The 19,990-nt window shown below is 40.1% G+C and overlaps 1 protein-coding gene across 9 annotated transcripts in view; it reads right to left on the minus strand.

Annotated features, from left to right (window-relative positions):
- The window catches only part of mbd6 (methyl-CpG binding domain protein 6), a 234,674-nt gene that overhangs the window by 26,582 nt on the left and 188,102 nt on the right, over positions 1-19,990 (minus strand). For 8 of the 9 annotated variants that reach the window (XM_063048607.1, XM_063048606.1, XM_063048602.1 and 5 more), the window contains 2 exons: positions 14,946-15,160; positions 8,517-9,737 (listed from right to left, as the gene is read on the minus strand). In XM_063048607.1, coding sequence (XP_062904677.1) covers positions 8,517-9,737; positions 14,946-15,160 — 1,436 coding nt within the window. The remainder of the gene's footprint in view (positions 1-8,516; positions 9,738-14,945; positions 15,161-19,990) is intronic. The other variant, XM_063048608.1, reaches the window with a different exon arrangement.

Here is a 19,990-nt window from a genome sequence, read left to right on the forward strand (position 1 = left end):
TCGTGGTGACAGAGATTGCAGTGTGGGGAGGTGCTACTGGAATAACCCAAGTCAGTAAAATGCATTGCATTTTGTAGATTATACACACCTGCAGCCACTGCACTATGGTGGAATGTCTGAATGTAGATGGGGTGCAAATCAAACAGGGTTCTTTCTCCTGAATGGCAAACTTACCTGCTGTTGACTGAAAAAATGTTCTAAAATATTGATGATTTAATATTTGGAGATATAGAATTTCAGTTTGAGCATAACTCATTCAAAAATATATAAAACCAATTCAACACAGATGATGTAAAATTATTCAATGTTATTTAACTGACAGCAAAAACTGGGAATCAGAAATAAAGCCAGAAATATCTATCAGGTTAGGCAACATCCATGGAGAGAAGTTACTATTTCAGGCTGATAATCCTTCAGTTCTGATGAATTGACTTGAAATGTTAACTCTCTCCATTGGTACTTCTAGTCCAGCTGAGTGCTTCCAGCATTTTCCATTTCAAATAGGTTTCCAGCACCTGTAGTCATTTGCTTTTCTAACACCTTAATCTTGTTTGCTGTCAATTAATAATTCAACTGCAATCAATTACATATTTGCAAACAAAAGGGACACGCAGTATTTACATTATGACAATCAATGTTGAAAATCTCCACCTTGACTGTTAACTTTTGCCATTATCATGTGAATAATTTGCATGTACAATGCATAATTTTAATCATGCAAAAATTGAAATTAATTTCTGAAGTGTGACTGGCATTCAAAAACAACTTTTGTACATTTTCATTACTGCAGATATTAAAAATTATAGAAATGTAATCAAAATATTTGAGGTTACATAATATAAACATAAAACTTGATCACACCTGAAGAATAAATTCACAAAATCATCTTCATTTTTAAAGCAAGGAAAAAATGTTTCGTTCACCATATTTGAAGCATTTGCTGTATTTCCATTTAGAGATAAGAGCTTGTACTTTATAATTTAAGTCTTTTAATCTTGAATAGTTCTCCAACGATTAAATAATTTCCAAAACACAAACTTAGCTTTTAATACCAAGTAAGTACAGGTATTGTTTTCTCCAAAATTTGCTAATTCTTCTCTTCATTTTGAAAGTTAAATCCCTCACCAACATCAGTGCTTGATTATTAACCAGAGGCACTTACGATGCAAATTCCCTGCATTGACATTTCCTATAAAGTACCTCACCTTCAGACCCACCACCATGAAGTTTTATACCTTCTGTCCCAGAAAGAAACATGTCAGCTCCTCACAATGCCACCCAAGCCGAATATTCTTTTCACCCATATGTTCTTTGTCACAACACTGCTTACTTTGACAGCAAAGTCAATAGGCTCTATTTCTGCTTTCATCTTCAACAATTTACTGAGAGTTCCTGGGCCTCGGGTCATCATTCTCCAGTCACAAACTCACCAATGCAAACAAACTTCGCAAGTATACTTGTATTTGTATAAGACTGATCAACTGATTTCTGAGTTCTGATTGGACTGTCTTCCCCAATCATGTTTTGCTCATTAACCAAATTTTTCATTATTTTAACGTGGGCTAGGATCTAAAAGACAATGCCACATCAGTCCATTTTCCTGTTTAGTACACCTGCATTTTCATTGATAAATGACAGGACAAAGGAGGAGTTCTGAGGGAATAAGTGCAGTTTGGGTCCAAATTTAACAAAACCATAAAAGGCTTTGGGCTACCGGGGGGTGGGGGGGAAGAAATGAAATGTTACAAGAACATCAAGCAGTATCCGCAGAAGGTTTGTTTCAGATTCTAGCATATAGTTTTATTTGTTTTCCATTTTCAGATTACCTTTTGAACCATGTGCAATTTTACGTTGGGTAAATAATATCAGACAACTGAATACATGGTTCAAAAGTTAGAGTGCGAACAAAGGGGGCTCTGGCACAGATTCAAGCTTATTTGTCACATGTACATTGAAGCACTCACTCAGGTACCTCTTGGACTGAATAAAGTGGACACTGCATTTATACTCATGGTCTTCTGCTGCTGTAACTTATCCACTTCAAGGTATGATTTGTCATGCATTTTGAGATGCCCTTCTGCATACCATTGTTGTAACATGAGGTTATTTGAGCTACTATCGCCTTCCTGTCAGCTTAAACAAGTCTGGCTATTTCCCTCTGACCTCTTTCATTAAGAAGGCATTTTTGCCCGCAGACCTGCTACTTACTGGTTGTTTTTTTATTTCTCACACCATTCTCTGTAAACTCCAGAGACCGTTGTGCGTGAAAATCTCAGAAGATCAGCACTTGAGATACTCAAACCACTCCATCTGGCACCAACAATCATTCCACAGAGAAAATTACATTTCTTCCCCATTCTGACAGTTGGTGTGAATGGCATTGGTCCTCTTGACAATGAGGCTGAGAGCCCAGAGTATTACAGGAAACATACTAACATGGATAGAGCACTGGTTGATTGGCAGGAGACAAAGAGTGGGAATAAAGGGAGCCTATTCTGATTGACTGCCTGTGACTATTAGCATTCTGTAGGGTTTGGTGTTGGGATTGCTTCCTTTTACATTGTAGCCAATGATTTGGATGATGGAATTGATGGCTTTGTGGCCAAGTTTCTGGACGATGTGAAGGTAGATGGAGGTGCAGGTAGTGTTGAGGAAGCAGGGAGGCTGCAGAAGGGAGATTGGGAGAATGAGCAAAAAAGTGGCAAATGGAGTAAAGTGCCAGGAAGTGAATGGGAAGTTGGATGATTTGGAAGCTTTTAAAATCCAACAAAAGGCAACTAAAAAAGCTACAAGGGAAAAGATGAAATACGAGGGCAAGCTAGCCGATAATATACAGCAGGATACTAAAAGTTTTTTCAATTATGTAAAGAATAAAAGGGCGGTGAGAGTTGATATTGGACCACAGGAAAATGATGCTGGTGAGGTAGTAATGGGGGGACAAATAAATAGCAGATGAACTTAATAAGTACTTTGCTTCAGTCTTTACTGTGGAAGATACTAGCTGTATGCTACAGGTCCTTGAGTATCTGGGAGCAGGAGTGAGTGCCATTGCTATTACAAAGGAAAAAGTGCAAGGCAAACTGAAAGGTCTTGAGGTGGACAAGTCACCTGGACTAGATGGACTACATCCCAGAGTCCCAAGAGAGTTTGCTGAAGAGATAAAAGATGTATTTGTCATGATCTTTCAAGAATCACTTGATTCTGGCATGGTCTTGGAGAACTGGAAAATTGCAGATGTCACTCTACTCTTTAAGAGAGGAAATTATAGACCAGTTAGCCTAACCTCTGATTGAGAAAGTGTTGGAGTCCATTATTAAGGATAAGGTTTCAGGGTACTTCGAGACTAATTATAAAATAAGTCAAAGTCAGCATGGTTTCTGTCAAGGGAAATCTTGTCTGACAAATCTGTTAGAATTCTTTGAGGAAGTAACAAGCGTGGTGGACAAAGGAGAGGCAATGGATATCATTTACTTACACTTTGTAGATTTTCAGAAGGCATCTGATAAAGTGCCTCACATGAGGCTGCTTAACAAGATAAAATCCTTTAGTGTTACAGGAAATATACTAGGATGGATAGAGGAATGGCTGACAGGCAGAAGGCAGCAAGTGGGAATAAAGGGTTCCATTTCCGGTTGGCTGCCAGTAACAAGTGGTGTTCCTCAAGGGTCAGAATTGGGACTGCTACTTTTCACATTGTTTGTCAGTGATTTAAATAATGGAATTGATTGCTTTGTGGCAAAGTTAGCAGATGATATGAAGACAGGTGGAGGGGTAGGTAATGCTGAGGAAGCAATGAGATTGCAGCAGGACTTAGACAAATTGGAAGAATAGACAAAAAAGTGGCAGATGGAATACAGTGTCGGGAAGTGAAGATAGGCATTTTGATAAAAGGAAAAATAGTGCAGACTATTATCTAAATGGGGAGAAAATTCAAATATCAGAGGTGCAAAAGGACTTAGGAGTCCTTGAGCAAGCCTCTCAGAAGCCTCAGAATTGAAAGGCAACCTTTTACAACAGGAGTAAGGAGGCTTTTTTTTAAAGTCGAAGAGTGGTGAATCTGTGGAATGCTCAGTCACAAACTGTGGTGGAGGTCAAGTCCACAGGTACATTCAAAGTGGAAGCTGATAGATTCCTAATTGGTTGGGGCTCAAGGGATATGGCGAGAGGGCAGGTCGATAAGGTGGTTAAGGAAGCTTATGGAATAATTGCTCTTATTAGTCGAGGCACTGAGTTCAAAACATGTTACAACTTTATAAAACTCTGCTTAGGCCACATCTGGAGTACTGCATACATTTCTGGTTGCCCCACTCTAGGAAGGATGTTGAGGTTTTGGAGAGGGTGCAGAAGGGGTTACCAGGATGCTGTCTGGTTTAGAGGGCATATGCTATCATGACAGGCTGGATAAATTTGGATTGTTTTCTCTGGAGCAGCAGAGGCTGAGGGGTGATCTGACAGAGATCTATAAGATTATGAGATAGTGATAGAGTAGACGGTAAGAAATCTGTGTCCCAGGGTAGAAATGTCTAATGCCAGAGGGCATACATTGAAGGTGAGAAGGGGTAGGTTCAAAGGGGATGTGAGGGTTAAGTTTCTTATTACTCAAGAGTCATGGATTCCTGGAATGCGCTGCCTGGTATGGCGGTAGAGGCAAATACATTAGAGGTTTTTAAGAAATGTTTAGATAAGCTCATGGATGCAAGGAAGATGGAGGGACATGGACGTTGTGTAGGTAGGAGGGACTGGTGTTTGGGTGTTTTTGATTTGCCTTTTAGCTGGTTCGACAGAATATTGTTGGCTGAAGAGCCTGTTCTTGTGCTGTACTGTTTAACGGAAATATAACTTCACTGACGGAGAAGGGGAGAAAATAAAAATATAATTAAGACCTGTTAATATGACATCTGCACTAGGGAAAAATGCTGCAATCGATAAGGAAGTGGTAACTGTACCATGAAAATAATATGTTTGGGCAGTGTCAACATAGACCCATGAAAGAGAACTCATTTTACATTGCTGTGAGAGCTTTTGAAGTTTAATGAGCAGCATGGATGAGTGAGAACCATTTGATGTGGTATATCTGGACTTTTAATTTATTTAACGAGCCTTTTATAAGCCACATAATCAAATGTCTTCTGAGAATGCAAATAGACTGCATCCATTGGATTCCTATATATCCAACTACAAATCAAAGACAGTGAAGATGCCAGTGCCAGATTACTTAACTACTAATTAAATTGCTACAGTAATACTTGCTTAGATCTACTCCCTCTTCCATTAATCACCCTTTAAAATGTTAAAGCTCATTTTCCCATCATTTCCAACAATTAGAACTCATATCCATTTCTCTCCTCAGCTCAAACACAATACAGTTCCATTTCTCAAATAAAAAGACAATTTAAATTCTTTGAGTCAGGCTGTACCCTGTTGACAGAACATGGATAGTGTTCTAAACAAACACTTACATATTCATATTTTCTCACAACTGAGGGCATTCAGCTCTTGTCTATGCTAGCTCCACCTCCTCTCCTTGTAACTTATTCTTTCTCAATGATCCCTAATTCTGTCCTGATTCTTCTGCTGTCCATTCACACCAGAGACAACTGAAAGATAAAGATTAACTTTATCTGTCACATGTACATCAGAAAATCAAAATATACAGTGAAATGTGTTTTTTGTGTCAATCAGCAACACAGTCTGGATGTGCTGGGGTCAGCCATGCTTCTGGCACCAACAAGCACGCCCACAACTTACTAGACCTAATCTGTATGTCCTTGGAACGTGGGAAGAAACTGGTGCATTCAGAGGAAACACACGTGGTCATGGGAAGAACATAAAAATTCTTTACAGAAAGTGGCAGAAATAGAATCCCAATCACTGGCTCTGTAAAGTGTTGCTTGAACAGCTACACTACCTTGCCTCACCACACAGTAGCTAATTAATTCTCAAACATATCTCTGAGTTGTCAGAAGAAATAAAAACATCCAGCGGAAATCCATGTAGTCACAGAATGAATGCACAGCCTCGGCATGGAGAACACCAGAGTTGGAATTGATCGCAGCTTCTTGGAAGGGTAAGACAACATTGTTACCTGCTCCACAGCTCTGTCCTGCTGCAATATGTACACTTCTCAAAAGTATTTAACAGTCCATTTTTTTTGTTGTGCTTTGGCAGGTTTATTATACTGAAACATTCTTGTATGTTTCCATATCTGGGTTACGAGCACACTGTACAATGAATTATTTAAGAAAACAGTTAAAACAAACCCAGATTTATAAGTTATATTCAATATTCCTTAAAGAATAAACTGGTGGTATCACAATATCACATTTAGTCCTCCAAAAGGACCACAATCTTGTCGTGGTTTGGAAGTTTGCGTGCCCCTATGTTGGCTGGAGTCAAGGTTTTATGCTTTGGCTCTTAGTAGGATCAACCATGCCAAACAGATCAAAGGGTAGAGACCAGTCTAAAAGTCCTCCAGTAAACACGAGGAATTCTGCAAATGTTGGAAATTCAAGCAACACACAACAAAGTTGCTGGTGAACGCAGCAGGCCAGGCAGCATCTCTAGCAAGAGGTACAGTCGACGTTTCAGGCCGAGACCCTTCGTCAGGACTAACTTGAAGGAAGAGTTAGTAAGAGATTTGAAAGTGGGAGGGGGAGGGGGAGATCCAAAATGATAGGAGAAGACAGGAGGGGGAGGGATGGAGCCAAGAGCTGGACAGGTGATTGGCAAAAGGGATATGAGAGAATCATGGGACAGGAAGCCCAGGGAGAAGGAAAAGAGGGAGGGGGTGGGAAAAAACCCAGAGGATGGGCAAGGCGTATATTCAGAGGGACAGAGGGAGAAAAAGGAGAGAGAGGGAGAGAGAAGGAATGTGTGTATATAAATAAATAACGGATGGGGTATGAGGGGGAGGTGGGGCATTAGTGGAAGTTAGAGGTCAATGTTCATTGCATCAGGTTGGAGGTTACCCAGACGGAATACAAGGTGTTATTCCTCCAACCTGAGTGTGGCTTCATCTTTACAGTAGAGGCGGCCATGGACAGACATATCAGAATGGGAATGGGATGTGGAATTAAAATGTGTGGCCACTGGGAGATCCTGCTTTCTCTGGCGGACAGAGCGTAGGTGTTCAGCAAAACGATCTCCCAGTCTGCGTCGGGTCTTGCCAATATATAGGCCACATCGGGAGCAGAACAAGTACTACACATGCCCTTACACTTCCTCCCTTACCACCATTCAGGGCCCCAGACAGTCCTTCCAGGTGAGGCGACACTTCACCTGTGAGTCGGCTGGGGTGATATACTGTGCCGGTGCTCCCGATGTGACCTTCTATATATTGGCAAGACCCGACGCAGACTGGGAGATTGTTTTGCTGAACACCTACGCTCTGTCCGCCAGAGAAAGCAGGATCTCCCAGTGGCCACACATTTTAATTCCACATCCCATTCTGATATGTTCGTCCACGGCCTCCTCTACTGTAAAGATGAAGCCACACTCAGGTTGGAGGAACAACACCTTATATTCTGTCTGGGTAGCCTCCAACCTGACGCAATGAACATTGACTTCTCTAACTTCTGTTAATGCCCCTCCTCCCCCTCATACCCCATCTGTTATTTATTTATATACACACACTTTTTCTCTCTCTCTCTCTCTCCTTTTTCTCCCTCTGTCCCTCTGAATATACGCCTTGCCCATCTTCTGGGTTTTTTTTCCCCACTCCCTCCCCTTTTCCTTCTCCCCGGACCTCCTGTCCCATGATCCTCTCATATCCCTTTTGCCAATCACCTGTCCAGCTCTTGGCTCCATCCCTCCCCCTCCTGTCTTCTCCTATCATTTTGGATCTCCCCCTCTCCCTCCCACTTTCAAATCTCTTAACTAGCTCTTCCTTCAGTTAGTCCTGACGAGGGGTCTCGGCCGGAAATGTCGACTGTACCTCTTCCTAGAGATGCTGCCTGGCCTGCTGTGTTCACCAGCAACTTTGATGTGTGTTGCTTAAAAGTCCTCCAGGATCGGGCGTTCAGCTTGAGACTAAAAGCCCTTATGGAGACAACAATGAAGAACCCTTCTGCATCTGTGTGCAATGATATTTCTGAGTCTCCACCTGGGATGAGCATGGCAGACAGTAGTGAAAACCAAAAAGAAAGCTACTGGCACGACGAAAGAATCCATGAACACTGCCAGAAATGTATGACCTTCACTGTTGCCCTAAACACTAATGGTGTAATGAGCAGTAAATACTGTGGTTACCACATTTAGTAAAGCCTGCATTAATTATTGCAGAGCAGAGTGTTTTTGACATTTCAGTTGAGTCATGAAAACCCTCCAGCAAATTATGAAGTTCTATATACCGAATCAAAATATGATTAATTACTCTATAAACGATTTTAATGTAACCAATACAGGTATTAGTTCTTTTTACTTTTAATTTTAGATAACACAAAACAAATAAGAGTCAACTGCAGGTTAGCATTTTCTCACTTAAATAAGAGAAAATAAATATAAAAATTGGTGCTTACTGTATTATTTACCTTCCCCTCTTCAGTGTTTTGTTGACAAGAACTGTGTACTTCATCTTCTCTCACCAGCTTACCAGGCCAGGAAGGAAATCCCTTTATTTGACTCCAGACCAAGTCACCAACATTAAACGTCCTTGGTCTGTAGTGTATTAATTCATTAGATGGTGAATCTGGAATTCTCAAATCATCATCACTGCTTATGCTTTTAGTGTCTGACGGACTTGGAGCACATCCATTAATGTTTTCTGAATTATAGTCTCCATTGTAAATATACTCATGTGTCAAAGCACCTGGCATTCCCTCCAAACTAGCTGACGAACTTGGAGATTGCTCCTCTATGGCAAGTTCCTGTTTGGGGGCTGCCAGCAGCTCAAAGTTCCTGTTCTGCTGAGACCGGTTTCCGTTGATATGTGTGCATCGTTCCACAGTGCTGTCGAGTTTTTCCTTAATGTTAACAATGTGTCTTTTTTGACTATTAAACCTAAAGCTGTCCTCATGAAATCTTTTGTCTAACTGGCAGTTTTTCTGCTGTAATCCTGCATCAGTCTGATCTCCCTGAAAGGAAGGCATCCTTTCTGCTGAAGGACTGTGATTTACTTGGCCAGAGTGTTCTAGAAACTTCTCACATTTCCACAACGTTGCATCAACTGGCTGTTGTTCAGTTTCCCATTGTTTTTTTGGAGTGTTGCGACCTGGTGATTTGAAGTATTCAAATCCTTCCCCCTCAGCGGTGAATTTTTGCCCAGAATTTTTGCGCAACCTCACTCCTCTGGCATGCCTGTTTGCCAGAATATTTTGATTGTTGAGTCGACTGTCATTCTCCATGCTGGAAAGTCTTTTCCCATGAATCACTGCATTGACTGCATTGGAAAGATTCACAGGGTTTGCAATGGAGGCAGTAAAGGCACTCATGGCACTCAGGGCTGGGATGGGGCTCATTTGCGAAGTACTACTCACTGCTGTGGTGATCACAACTTGCATTCCTTTGCTTGCAGCATCCACCACGGCTTTGTATATAGCATCAACGGAGGGGTCGTGAGGACCCACAGTTGGCGCCTGTTCCCTGTCCTGCTTTGCTTGAATCTGTTCTATTCGATGTTGGTCACCAGGAAGCTCATGAAAAGCAGGAGGTGCAGTATGGGAGGCCTCGGGGAGTAATATAGTCCCTGGTTCAGAGTTTACAGGTGCATTTGGAAGTGAGACATCATGGGCTGGGCTCACCTGGAAGAAATTTAAATCAACTGCAGCATTAGCTTTCAAATATTTGATTACACACACATTAGGCATATTTTCAACTGTACTAATTAACCCTAAACTTTAGTGAGAACAAGCCATAAAATTGTACTGAGTAATTCTTTCAAAATGTTTAAGACATCTATTTGTAACCATTTTATTTTATTACTGTAGTTTTTCTTTAGTCCCAGTTGATCCAGGAAATGATGCCCTTTTGTTTATAAAAGAGATGGTTTTCAAGTTGCTACTCCATTACAGAATTAAGACACACCTTTATCAGCACTTCAAAACTAAATTGCTGGAAGAACTCAAAGGGTAAAGCAACCTTTGCTTCCACAGATGGACAGTCAACATTCAGGTTAAGACCCTACATCAGAACTGACAGCGTAGAGCAGCGGTTCCTAACCTGGGGTCCACAGACTCCTCAGTTAATGGTAAGGCTCCGTGGTATAAAAAAGGAACCCCTGGTGTAGAGGGAGGACTGCCAGTATATACAAGTATGGAGACATGGGCAGATAGGTAGTGATGGCGGAAATTCATAGAGAAAAAATATTTTGGATATAAGGAAATATAGGAAGATAGGTAAAGGGGGTGGTGTGGCCCTGATGGTAAGCAATAATATCAAATCACTGGAAAGAAGGGACATAGGATCAGAAAAGGTAGAATCCTTATGGGTCGAGTTAAGAAATAGCAAGGGTAAAAAGACACTAATAGCAGTTATATACAGGCCTCCAAACAGCAGCCGGGATGAGGACTACAAATTACAGCTGGAAGTAGAAAAAGCGTGTTAGAAGGAAAATGTCAAAATAATTATGGGGGATTTTAATATGAAAGTGGATTGGGAAAGTCAAGAAGGTACTGGATCTCAGGAGAGGGAGTTTGTAGAATGCCTATGGGATGGCTTTTTGGAGCAGCTTGTCCATAAGCCCACCAGGGGATCGGCTGTTTTGGATTGGGTGCTGTGTAATGAGCCTGAGGCAATTAGGGAGCTGGAGGTAATGGAAACCCTTATAGGTAGTGATCATAATATGATTGAGTTCAGTTTCAAATTTGAAAAGGAGAGCTGATATCAGGTGTATTGATATTTCAGTGGAACAAATGAAATTACAGTGGTATGAGAGAGGAACTGGCCCAAGTCGATTGGAAAAGTAAGCTAGATGGAGGGATGGGAGAGCAGAATTGGATGAAATTCCTAGAAGAAATAAGGAAAGTGCAGGAAAAATATATTCCAAGAAAAAAGAAAATCATGAATGGAAAAATGGCACAAATGTGGCTAACAAGAGAGGTTAAAGCTAAAATAAAAGCAAAAGAGACGGCATACAAGGAAGCAAAAATTAGTGGAAAAACTGAGGACTGGACAACTTTTAAAAACTTACAGAAGGAAACTAATAGTCATTAGGAAAGAAGAGATGAATTATGAAAGGAAGTTGGCGATTAACATAAAAAAGGATACTAAGAGTTTTTTTTAAATATATGAAGAATAACAGTGCGACACGGTAGATAAAGGACCGATTGAAAATGATGCTGGAAAAATTATAATGGGTAACAGAGATGGCAGAGGAACTAAATGAGTATTTTGCATCAGCCTTCACAGTGGAAGACATTAGCAATATACCTGATAGCCAGAGGTCTCAGGGAATAGAATTAGGTACAGTCAAGATTACTAGAGAGAAAGTGCTTGGGAAGCTCAATGGACTAAGAATAGATAAGTCTCCTGGTCCGGATGAGGGGCACCCAAGGGTTCTGAAGGAGGTAGGTTTGGAGATTGTGGAGGCATTGGAAATGATCTTCCAGGAATCAATAGACTCTGGCATGGTTCCGGAGGACTGGAAGGTTGCAGATGTAGTTCCGCTGTTTAAGAAAGGAGGGAAGCAGCAAAAAGAAAATTACAGACCTACTAGTTTGACATCGGTAGTTGGAAAGTTATTGGAGTCGATCCTCAAGGATGAGGTTATGAAATACCTCGAGGAGCATGACAAGATAGGCCCAAGCCAGCATGGTTTCATGAAGAGAAGATCCTGCCTCACCAACTTATTGGAATTTTTTGAGGTAATCTGAAATAAGATTGACAAGGGAGAGGCTGTGGATGTTGTGTATTTGGATTTTCAAAAGGCCTTCGATAAGGTGCTGCATAAGAGGCTGCTTAATAAGATGAGAGCCCATGGAATTACAGGAAAGATATTGAAATGGGTGGAGCATTGGCTGATAGGCAGAAAGCAAAGGGTGGGAATAAAGGGATCCTATTCTGATTGGTTGCCGGTTACCAGTGGTGTTCCGCAGGGGTCGGTGTTGGGGCCGCTTCTTTTTACGATGTATATCGATGATTTGGATTATGGATTAAATGGTTTTGTGGCTAAGTTTTCAGATGACACCAAGATAGGTGGAGGAGCAGGAAGTGTTGAAGAAACGGAAAGGTTGCAGAGAGACTTGGTCAGTTTAGGAGACTGGGCAAAGAAATGGCAGATGAGATACAATGTTGAGAAATGTATGGTTGTACATTTTGGAAGAAGAAATAATCGGGCAGATTACTATTTAGATGGGGAGAAAAATCAAAAATCGGAAGTGCAAAGGGACTTGGGGGTCCTCGTGCAGGATACCCTAAAGGTTAACCACCAGGTTGGATCAGCAGTAAGGAAAGCGAATGCTATGTTGGCATTCATTTCAAGAGGAATAGTGTATAAGAGTAAGGAGGTGTTGATGAGGCTCTATGGGGCACTGGTGAGACCTCATTTGGAATACTGTGTGCAGTTTTGGGGCCCCTATCTTAGAAAGGATGTACTGATGTTGGAGAGAGTTCAGAGAAGATTTACGAGGATGATTCCTGGAATTCAGGGGTTAACATATTAACAGCGTTTGTCGGCTCTTGGACTGTATTCATTAGAGTATAGAAGAATGAGAGGGGATCTCATAGAAACATTTCGAATGTTGAAAGGGTTGGACAGAGTAGATGTGGAAAGGCTGTTTCCCTTGGTGGGTGAGTCCAGGACAAGAGGCCACAGTCTTAGAACTAGAGGGTACCCATTTAAAACAGGGATGAAAAGAAATTTTTTTAGCTAGAGGGTTGTGGATTTATGGAATTCGTTGCCACATACAGCTGTGGAGGCCCAATCATTGAGGGTGTTTAAGGAGGAGATTGATAGGTATCTAATTAGTCAGAGTATCAAGAGATTGGGGAAAAAGTTGGAAATTGGAACTAGATGGGAGAATAGTTTAGCTCATGGTGGAGTGGCGGAGCAGAATCGATGGGCCGAATGGCCTACTTCTGCTCCTTTGTCTTGTGACCTTGTGAAGTAGATGAGTCGGAGAACAGGAAACGTAAGGATATTGACAGGCCAGTGAAATGAGGGGCAGATGGAGGGAAGCAAAGGGTGGGAGATCCTGGGTATAATATGCTGCCAACCACTAAGTAGCTTGTGGTTGTCAAGTAAAAATGTAGAGTTTCAGTGATGGTGCAAAATTGAATAAAAACTGTGTAAAATCTACTGTTGAAGGCATGTGTAAAAAGTTAAATTTTAGAGATGTACTTGAAAATATTCTTAAATGTTAGAAGGCAAAGGTGTACATGTACATAAAGAATCTTAACATGTATTTTTTGAATTACTATTGAGGATGGAATGGGTGAGGGGGATTGTCATGTTTTAAGTATGCCATCAGGTAACTGCCCACAAGATATTATTTGTCTTCAGTTGAGCAATTCAGTAGTAAACAAAAATGTAAAAATTGCAATTGTGGGAAAATTTGAAATAAAAACAAAGTTCTGAAGAACCTGGAATCTCACTCTGACATCTGTGGCCTCCTGCATTGTTGCAATGAGGTGTAGCATAAACTTGAGGAACAGTGCCTCATTTTACCCTCAGGGAACATTTTAGCCTGTCATACTCAATATTGAATTCCCCAAATTCAGCTAAGTGATCTGAAGTTGGGGAATGTAATAGTTCTGTTTGTATAAAGCTTGCCATTTTAGATTTCCTTTCCTCTATTCGTTTTTTCATTCATTTGTATATTTTGGCCAACTGGGCAATCCCTGTAGGTCAGACTATACATCACTCAGACTCCACAACATTAACAACGTTATGCTTAAATAGCTGATTAATAACTAGGTTATTTCAACTGGATACAGACATTGCTTTGTTTTACCCACTGCCATCCACCACCATCTCTCCTACTTAGACTAACTTGTTTTCCCTTTCCCATTTCTGATTAAAGTGGAGTACAAGTGGTTTACTGTCACGTGTACTGAGATACAGTAAAAAGCTTGCCTTGCCTACTGTTTATACAGATCAAATCATTTCACATTAAGCAATTTTATTCTATATCCATACTTTAACTTGCAACTTTGTTTTTTTATATCATTCTTTATTCCTTATTGTTCAATGTTGTTTTTCGTTGCATGTCACACCCTGACCAACACACCACAGTAAATTCCCACTACATGTAAATATGGCCAATAAAAATTGACCCTTGACAAGGTAAAATAATGACAATGCTGAATAAAATGGAACAGCTACAGAGAAAATGCAAAGCAACTAAATAATGTACAAGATCATAATGAAGTAGACTGTGAGATCAACAGTCCATTTTATCATGCTAGTAAGCCATTTAATAGTCTTATAACAGTGGGGCAGAAGCTATCCTTAAACCTGGTAGTATGTCCATTCAGGTTTTTGTATCTTCTGGCTGATGGAGGAGGGGAGGAGAGAGAACGTCCAGTGTGGGTAGGGTTTCTGTGATGTGCTGAACTGTGTCCTCAACTGTTTTCCGTTAATTACTGGCACAAGCAAAGCAGTTGACATACCAAGTCATTATGCATCCAGATAGAATGCTTTCTATGGTTCATTAATAGAAGTTGGTAAGGATCAATCTATTTAGCTTATTGAGGGAGTAGAGGTATTGGTGAACTTTCTTGGTCATGGTGTCTACGTAGTTTGGTCAGGACAGATTAGTGGAATTAACTCCTAGTAACTTGAAGCTCTCAGCTTCAACTTTATTGATATAGTGATGATCATGTGCAGTGCCCTTTTCTGATGTCAATGGCCAGCTTTTTTTGTTTTGCTAACGTTGAAAGCTCTGAGGGTCCTCAACCTGAACCATTCACTCTTCCCACAGATGGTGCCTGATCTGCTGAGTTTTGACCAGCTTTTGTTTTCATTTCAGCAATTATCTGTAAGATTAGAAGATAATATGCAAATTACTTACCTGAAAGTTTTGAAAAACACATGCCATGGGGTTTAGAGGGTTGCTTGGGCCCGAAAGTGAAGAGTGACCCTGAAACCCCTGAAGACCCTGAGTCCCTTGCAGACCTTGCAAAAGTTGATGATTAGTCTGAGGAAGCATTTGATTGGTATTGATCAAGGTCTGGAGATGGCTTAACTGTGGGTTGTTCAAAGTATTGTTGAATGAACTTGGATCACCTGGATATAATAAAATATAAACATGATTAAGTGGTGAAATCTACAAGCATCAGCTGCACAATTCTGAAACAAATACACAAGTAATCAATTAAAGAAAAATAGATTAAAAAGTCAACTTGGCTTTGTAGTAACGACATTACAGACAAATTTAGAACAATTAATCAAAATGTAATCTTCTAATCCCTGTGTTCGTGGGAAGCTGTGCTGATTGATCGTACTCTCAACAGTAAAAAAAATTATTTTGATAAACTCACCTTGCTCATAGGAAGGCTATCAATGAAAGACTTTAATGTGAATTACATCTTTCAGGGATTCAAAACACACAGAACACTCATTAATGAATGAAGTACATGGAATCATTTAGTAATTAAGAACTGAATTTAACAATGTTAATTTAACACTGAATTTGCCCTTTCATTTCAGGTATGATGGTTTCTACCAATAAGTTAATTCAAGAAAATTAGTTAACTTTTCAATAGGTTCAAAATAAGTTAGGTAGTTTTATTTCCAGTGATTAGCTTGAAGGGATTCTGTTTCTGGATCCAAACTCACAATAAGGATTATTGACAGTGTCAAAGGATACTTCAAGACATACCAAGCAGAGACCACTGCCAAGAAGGCCCACCAGTGCCTTTACTTCCTGAGAAAACTAAAGAGATTTGGCCTGTCCCCTAAAACCCTCACTAATTTTTATAGATACACCATAGAAAGCATTCTTCTAGGGTGCATCACAACCTGGTATGGAAGTTGTCCTGTCCAAGACCGGAAGAAGCTGCAGAAGATCATGAACACAGCGCGGCACATCACACAAACCAATCTTCCGTCCTTGGACTCACTTTACACCGCAGGGTGTCGGAGCAGTGCTGCCAGGATAATCAAGGACACGACCCACCCAGCCAACACACTTTTCGTCCCTCTTCCCTCCGGGAGAAGGCTCAGGCGCTTGAAGACTCGTACGGTCAGATTTGGGAACAGCTTCTTTCCAACTGTGATAAGACTGCTGAACGGATCCTGACCCGGATCTGGGCCGTACCCTCCAAATATCCGGACCTGCCTCTCGTTTTTTTTGCACTACCTTACTTTCCATTTTTCTATTTTCTATTTATGATCTTTAATTTATATTTTTAATATTTACTATCGATTTGTAATCTAGGGAGCGGGAAGTGCAGAATCAAATATTGCTATGATGATTGTACGTTCTAGTATCAATTGTTTGGCGACAATAAAGTATATATATAAGTATAAATAACTCCTGGACTACTGGTACAAATAAATGTAAAAGACAAGCTCTAATCCTCCTAAAGCTCATATTAAAAAAATCAGAACATAAAAGACCAAACAACACACACAAAATGCTGGAGAAACTCAGCAGGTCAGGTAGTGGGCAAAGACTCTTCTTCAGGGCTGGAAGGAAGGGGGTGGGTGTGGAAGAAGGACTAGCTAGGCACTGATAGGTGAAGCACGGAGGGTGGAAAAAGTAAAGGGCTGAAGAAGAAGAAATTTGATAGGAGAGAAGAGAGGACAATGAGGGGGAAGAGGAGAAGGAGGGGCACCGGGGAGGGAAAAAATTTACTTGGAGAAATCGATGTTCATGCTATCAGGTAAGAGGCTAAATAGAAGGAATATGAGGTGCTGCTCCTCCACCCTGAGAGAGACCTCATCGTGGCAAAAAATGATGCCATGGAGTGACATGTCTGAATGGGAATGGGGATAGGAATTAAAACATTTGGCCATCGGCAAATTCCACTTTTGGCGGATAAAGCAGAGTTACTCGACAAAGGCTGTGAAATATCTCCTTTGCCACATTTCCCATTCCTATTATAAGGATATGAAAAGAGGGTACAAGAAATATCGACTGCTGACTGTTTGAATCGTACTGCTTGTAAATCAAGACAAATGTACTTAAGTTATGAGCGGACAAAAAAGAATCAGTAAAGAGAGGTCAGTGAGACAAATCTTGAAAAAATTATCAAGGTTGATGATATTGTGGCTATTGTAATGTGCCAGTTAAGATCAAGTGCCTATTACCCCAAAATATCATAAAGCTCATCTTTAAAAAAAAGTTAGACACCATGCTGCACTACCTTTGCAGGCTGTCTTAACTATCACAGAAAATAACTCTGGCACTCACCCTACTTATCCTACAATCTTGCTGCTTTGAAATCAGTTTTCTGAAATTTTGAAACACAGCATATTCATAAGGCTAGTTTTACAAATATTTATAAGCATCCACAAAATATCTAAATTTATGTATCAATTAATTTGATATCCACCACCAAGCACCACCTGACAAAGTGTTCAAAAATCAGACTATACTCAAGTTTCTATATAATCAGTTTAAATTCCCAGTGCAATTTTCCATACAAATTTCACAAATTATGAGAACCTAAACTGCTTTCTTTGTAATTCTGTCAAATTATTCTTTTCTTCTCCATTATGCATATTTAATGGTCGTAGTCTAAACTGGCTCTCTGGGTACTTTCCCTGATCTTGCCTCACACTGGAATGCTTTGTTCAATACAATGGCTCTAATCTGGTTTCTTAAATGAGGAAGTTCTCAAAAATCTCTGAATTAGTGCTACATTATAGAACTTGCTACATTGAACAACTTCAGACATTCATTAAATAATTTGGATAATTTCAAATCAGCACAAACTCCATTCAATTCCTCTGAACTTTACTGAAATATTTGTGTATTATATTAATAGGACATGAGAGGTTTTGAGCAGAACAATACTTCAGCAGTTTCCAAATAATTTGAGAAGTGAGGATAGTTCAAGCTCAGCCTTTTCTTGCTGGAGTGAAGGAGGATGACAGGTAACTTGATTGAGGTGTACAAGATGATAAGAGGCGTAGATTAAGTAGGTAGCCACTTTTTCCCCAGGGCAGAAATGGCTAAAGAGGGGGCCAAATTTAAGGTGGCTGGAGAAAAGTATAGGGGATATCAGAAGTAAGCCTTTATATCTTACTTTGAAAGTGATGAGTGTATGAAGCACACTGCCAGGGGTGGTGGCAGAGGCAAATACATTAGGGGCATTTAAGAAACTCTAAATAGGCACATTGATGTTAGAAAAATGGAGGGCTATGTAGGAGGGAAGGGTTAGATTGATCTCAGAGTCGGTTAAATGGTCGACACAGCATTATGGGCTGAAAGGCTTGTACTGTATTGGTCTATATTCTATATGCCTCCTGTTGCTCTATTAGCTTACACGCCATCAAAAAAGTCTTTAAATAAACCTGCATATCCGTGCAAAGGAAATATGACTTCAAGAGATAAATTGAATGATAAATTATTTCATTTGGGAGGAAGAGAAAGGTGCATGGGCTATTGCAATGCATTGGATTTAGTTCTGAAGCTGAGGGAATTAAAAGGCCAGAGTTTTGGTTAAGGGTATTTGGAGTCAAGACATACAGAGTCAAGTCTGAAGGTAACAGAGTTATGTACAAATATCTCAGCATAAGGGCAGAGGAAGGAACGGAAGTTATAATGATGGAGTAAGTCAGAAACTTGCCTGAAATGAAAACACAGATCCTGTGGGCAAATTTAAATTAACCTAAAACAGTTCCTGGGTCCAAAGATATATACAAGACTTAAAGGTCTATTTAAAGTGAAATGTGATTCTTGCAAGATTATCAGACGTACACCCTGATAACAACAGTGCACAGTTCTAATGTGGCAATGCAGGGATGGTTCTGCACAAGAGTATCATGTTCAGTAGATCAAGAATAGATCTTGACAGGCTAAATGTGTGTGGGGTGGGGGGGGGGGTTTGAAATGTTTCCCCTGGCTGACAAGTCAAGTTCCAGAACACACCAAATAAAGGGGTAGGTTGTTTAAGACTAAGATGAGGAGAATTGGCCTCACTTAGCTTCGGAATTTTCTACACTAGGTGGTAAGGGCACAGTCCTGGAAAATGGTATTATGATGGAACATCATCCATAATCTTGAATAATGCTTCAAAGAATTGTTTGCTCTGCTTTCATTTCTTAGGTTTCACGTTGTATGTAGGGACAGAAAAGAAACTAACATTAAAATACTTCCAATCAGAAGTGGAAGTAAGGAACTCTATTGACATGGACTAAGTTGGGAAAAAACATCAGAAAAAGATAATGTCTAAAATGTCAAAAGCAGCAGATCAGACACAGCAGGACGATTTTGTGAAAAGATCATTTAAGGCACTAAGGCAAGACAGTTTAAATGTCGTGACCATTATGGAAACTTGATTAGGGAAGACTTTATTTAGAAGCTGTGGTGGATGCAGGCAGATTGAGAGTGACACCATATTCAAAAATCTGGGGGATGAAAAGACTGTAATTTGGATTAGATAGGTATTTCAAAATATTTTCTTGTCATCTATTCTGCTACCAATAGCAGTTGGGTGCAAGAGGTGCGTTTTTAAATGGGATGAGTTTTGAGAATACTTGAAGAGAAAAAAGTGTCCATAAGAGGTGGAAGAAAAACAAATGGGTATAAATCACATTTTCCCCATGTTAATCTGGAATACAGTTTAGTTATGCAGAGGAGAAAATGTCCAAATACGATCTGGTCAGATCTTATGTTTAGCTAATTCCACTATGCACCAGAGATGCTCAAGGTTGCAGAACTTGAATCCTGTTGAGCACAAAGGGAAATTGTATTCCACCAATAGAACAGAATAGAGTACAACTGGGTAAGAGTAATAATCTTATATTCTCACGTGAAAGCATTGACAAGAGAACTGATCACAGCAGTATCATAGTGAATGAATTAGTCAGAAAAGTTAAAATTAGAGATGTAACTAATCAGGAAGGTTAAAAGACAAAGATAACGAAGTGTGTGATACAATTAAT

The sequence above is a fragment of the Mobula hypostoma genome, chromosome 5 (assembly GCF_963921235.1).
Source record: "Mobula hypostoma chromosome 5, sMobHyp1.1, whole genome shotgun sequence".
Lineage (NCBI taxonomy): Eukaryota > Metazoa > Chordata > Chondrichthyes > Myliobatiformes > Myliobatidae > Mobula > Mobula hypostoma.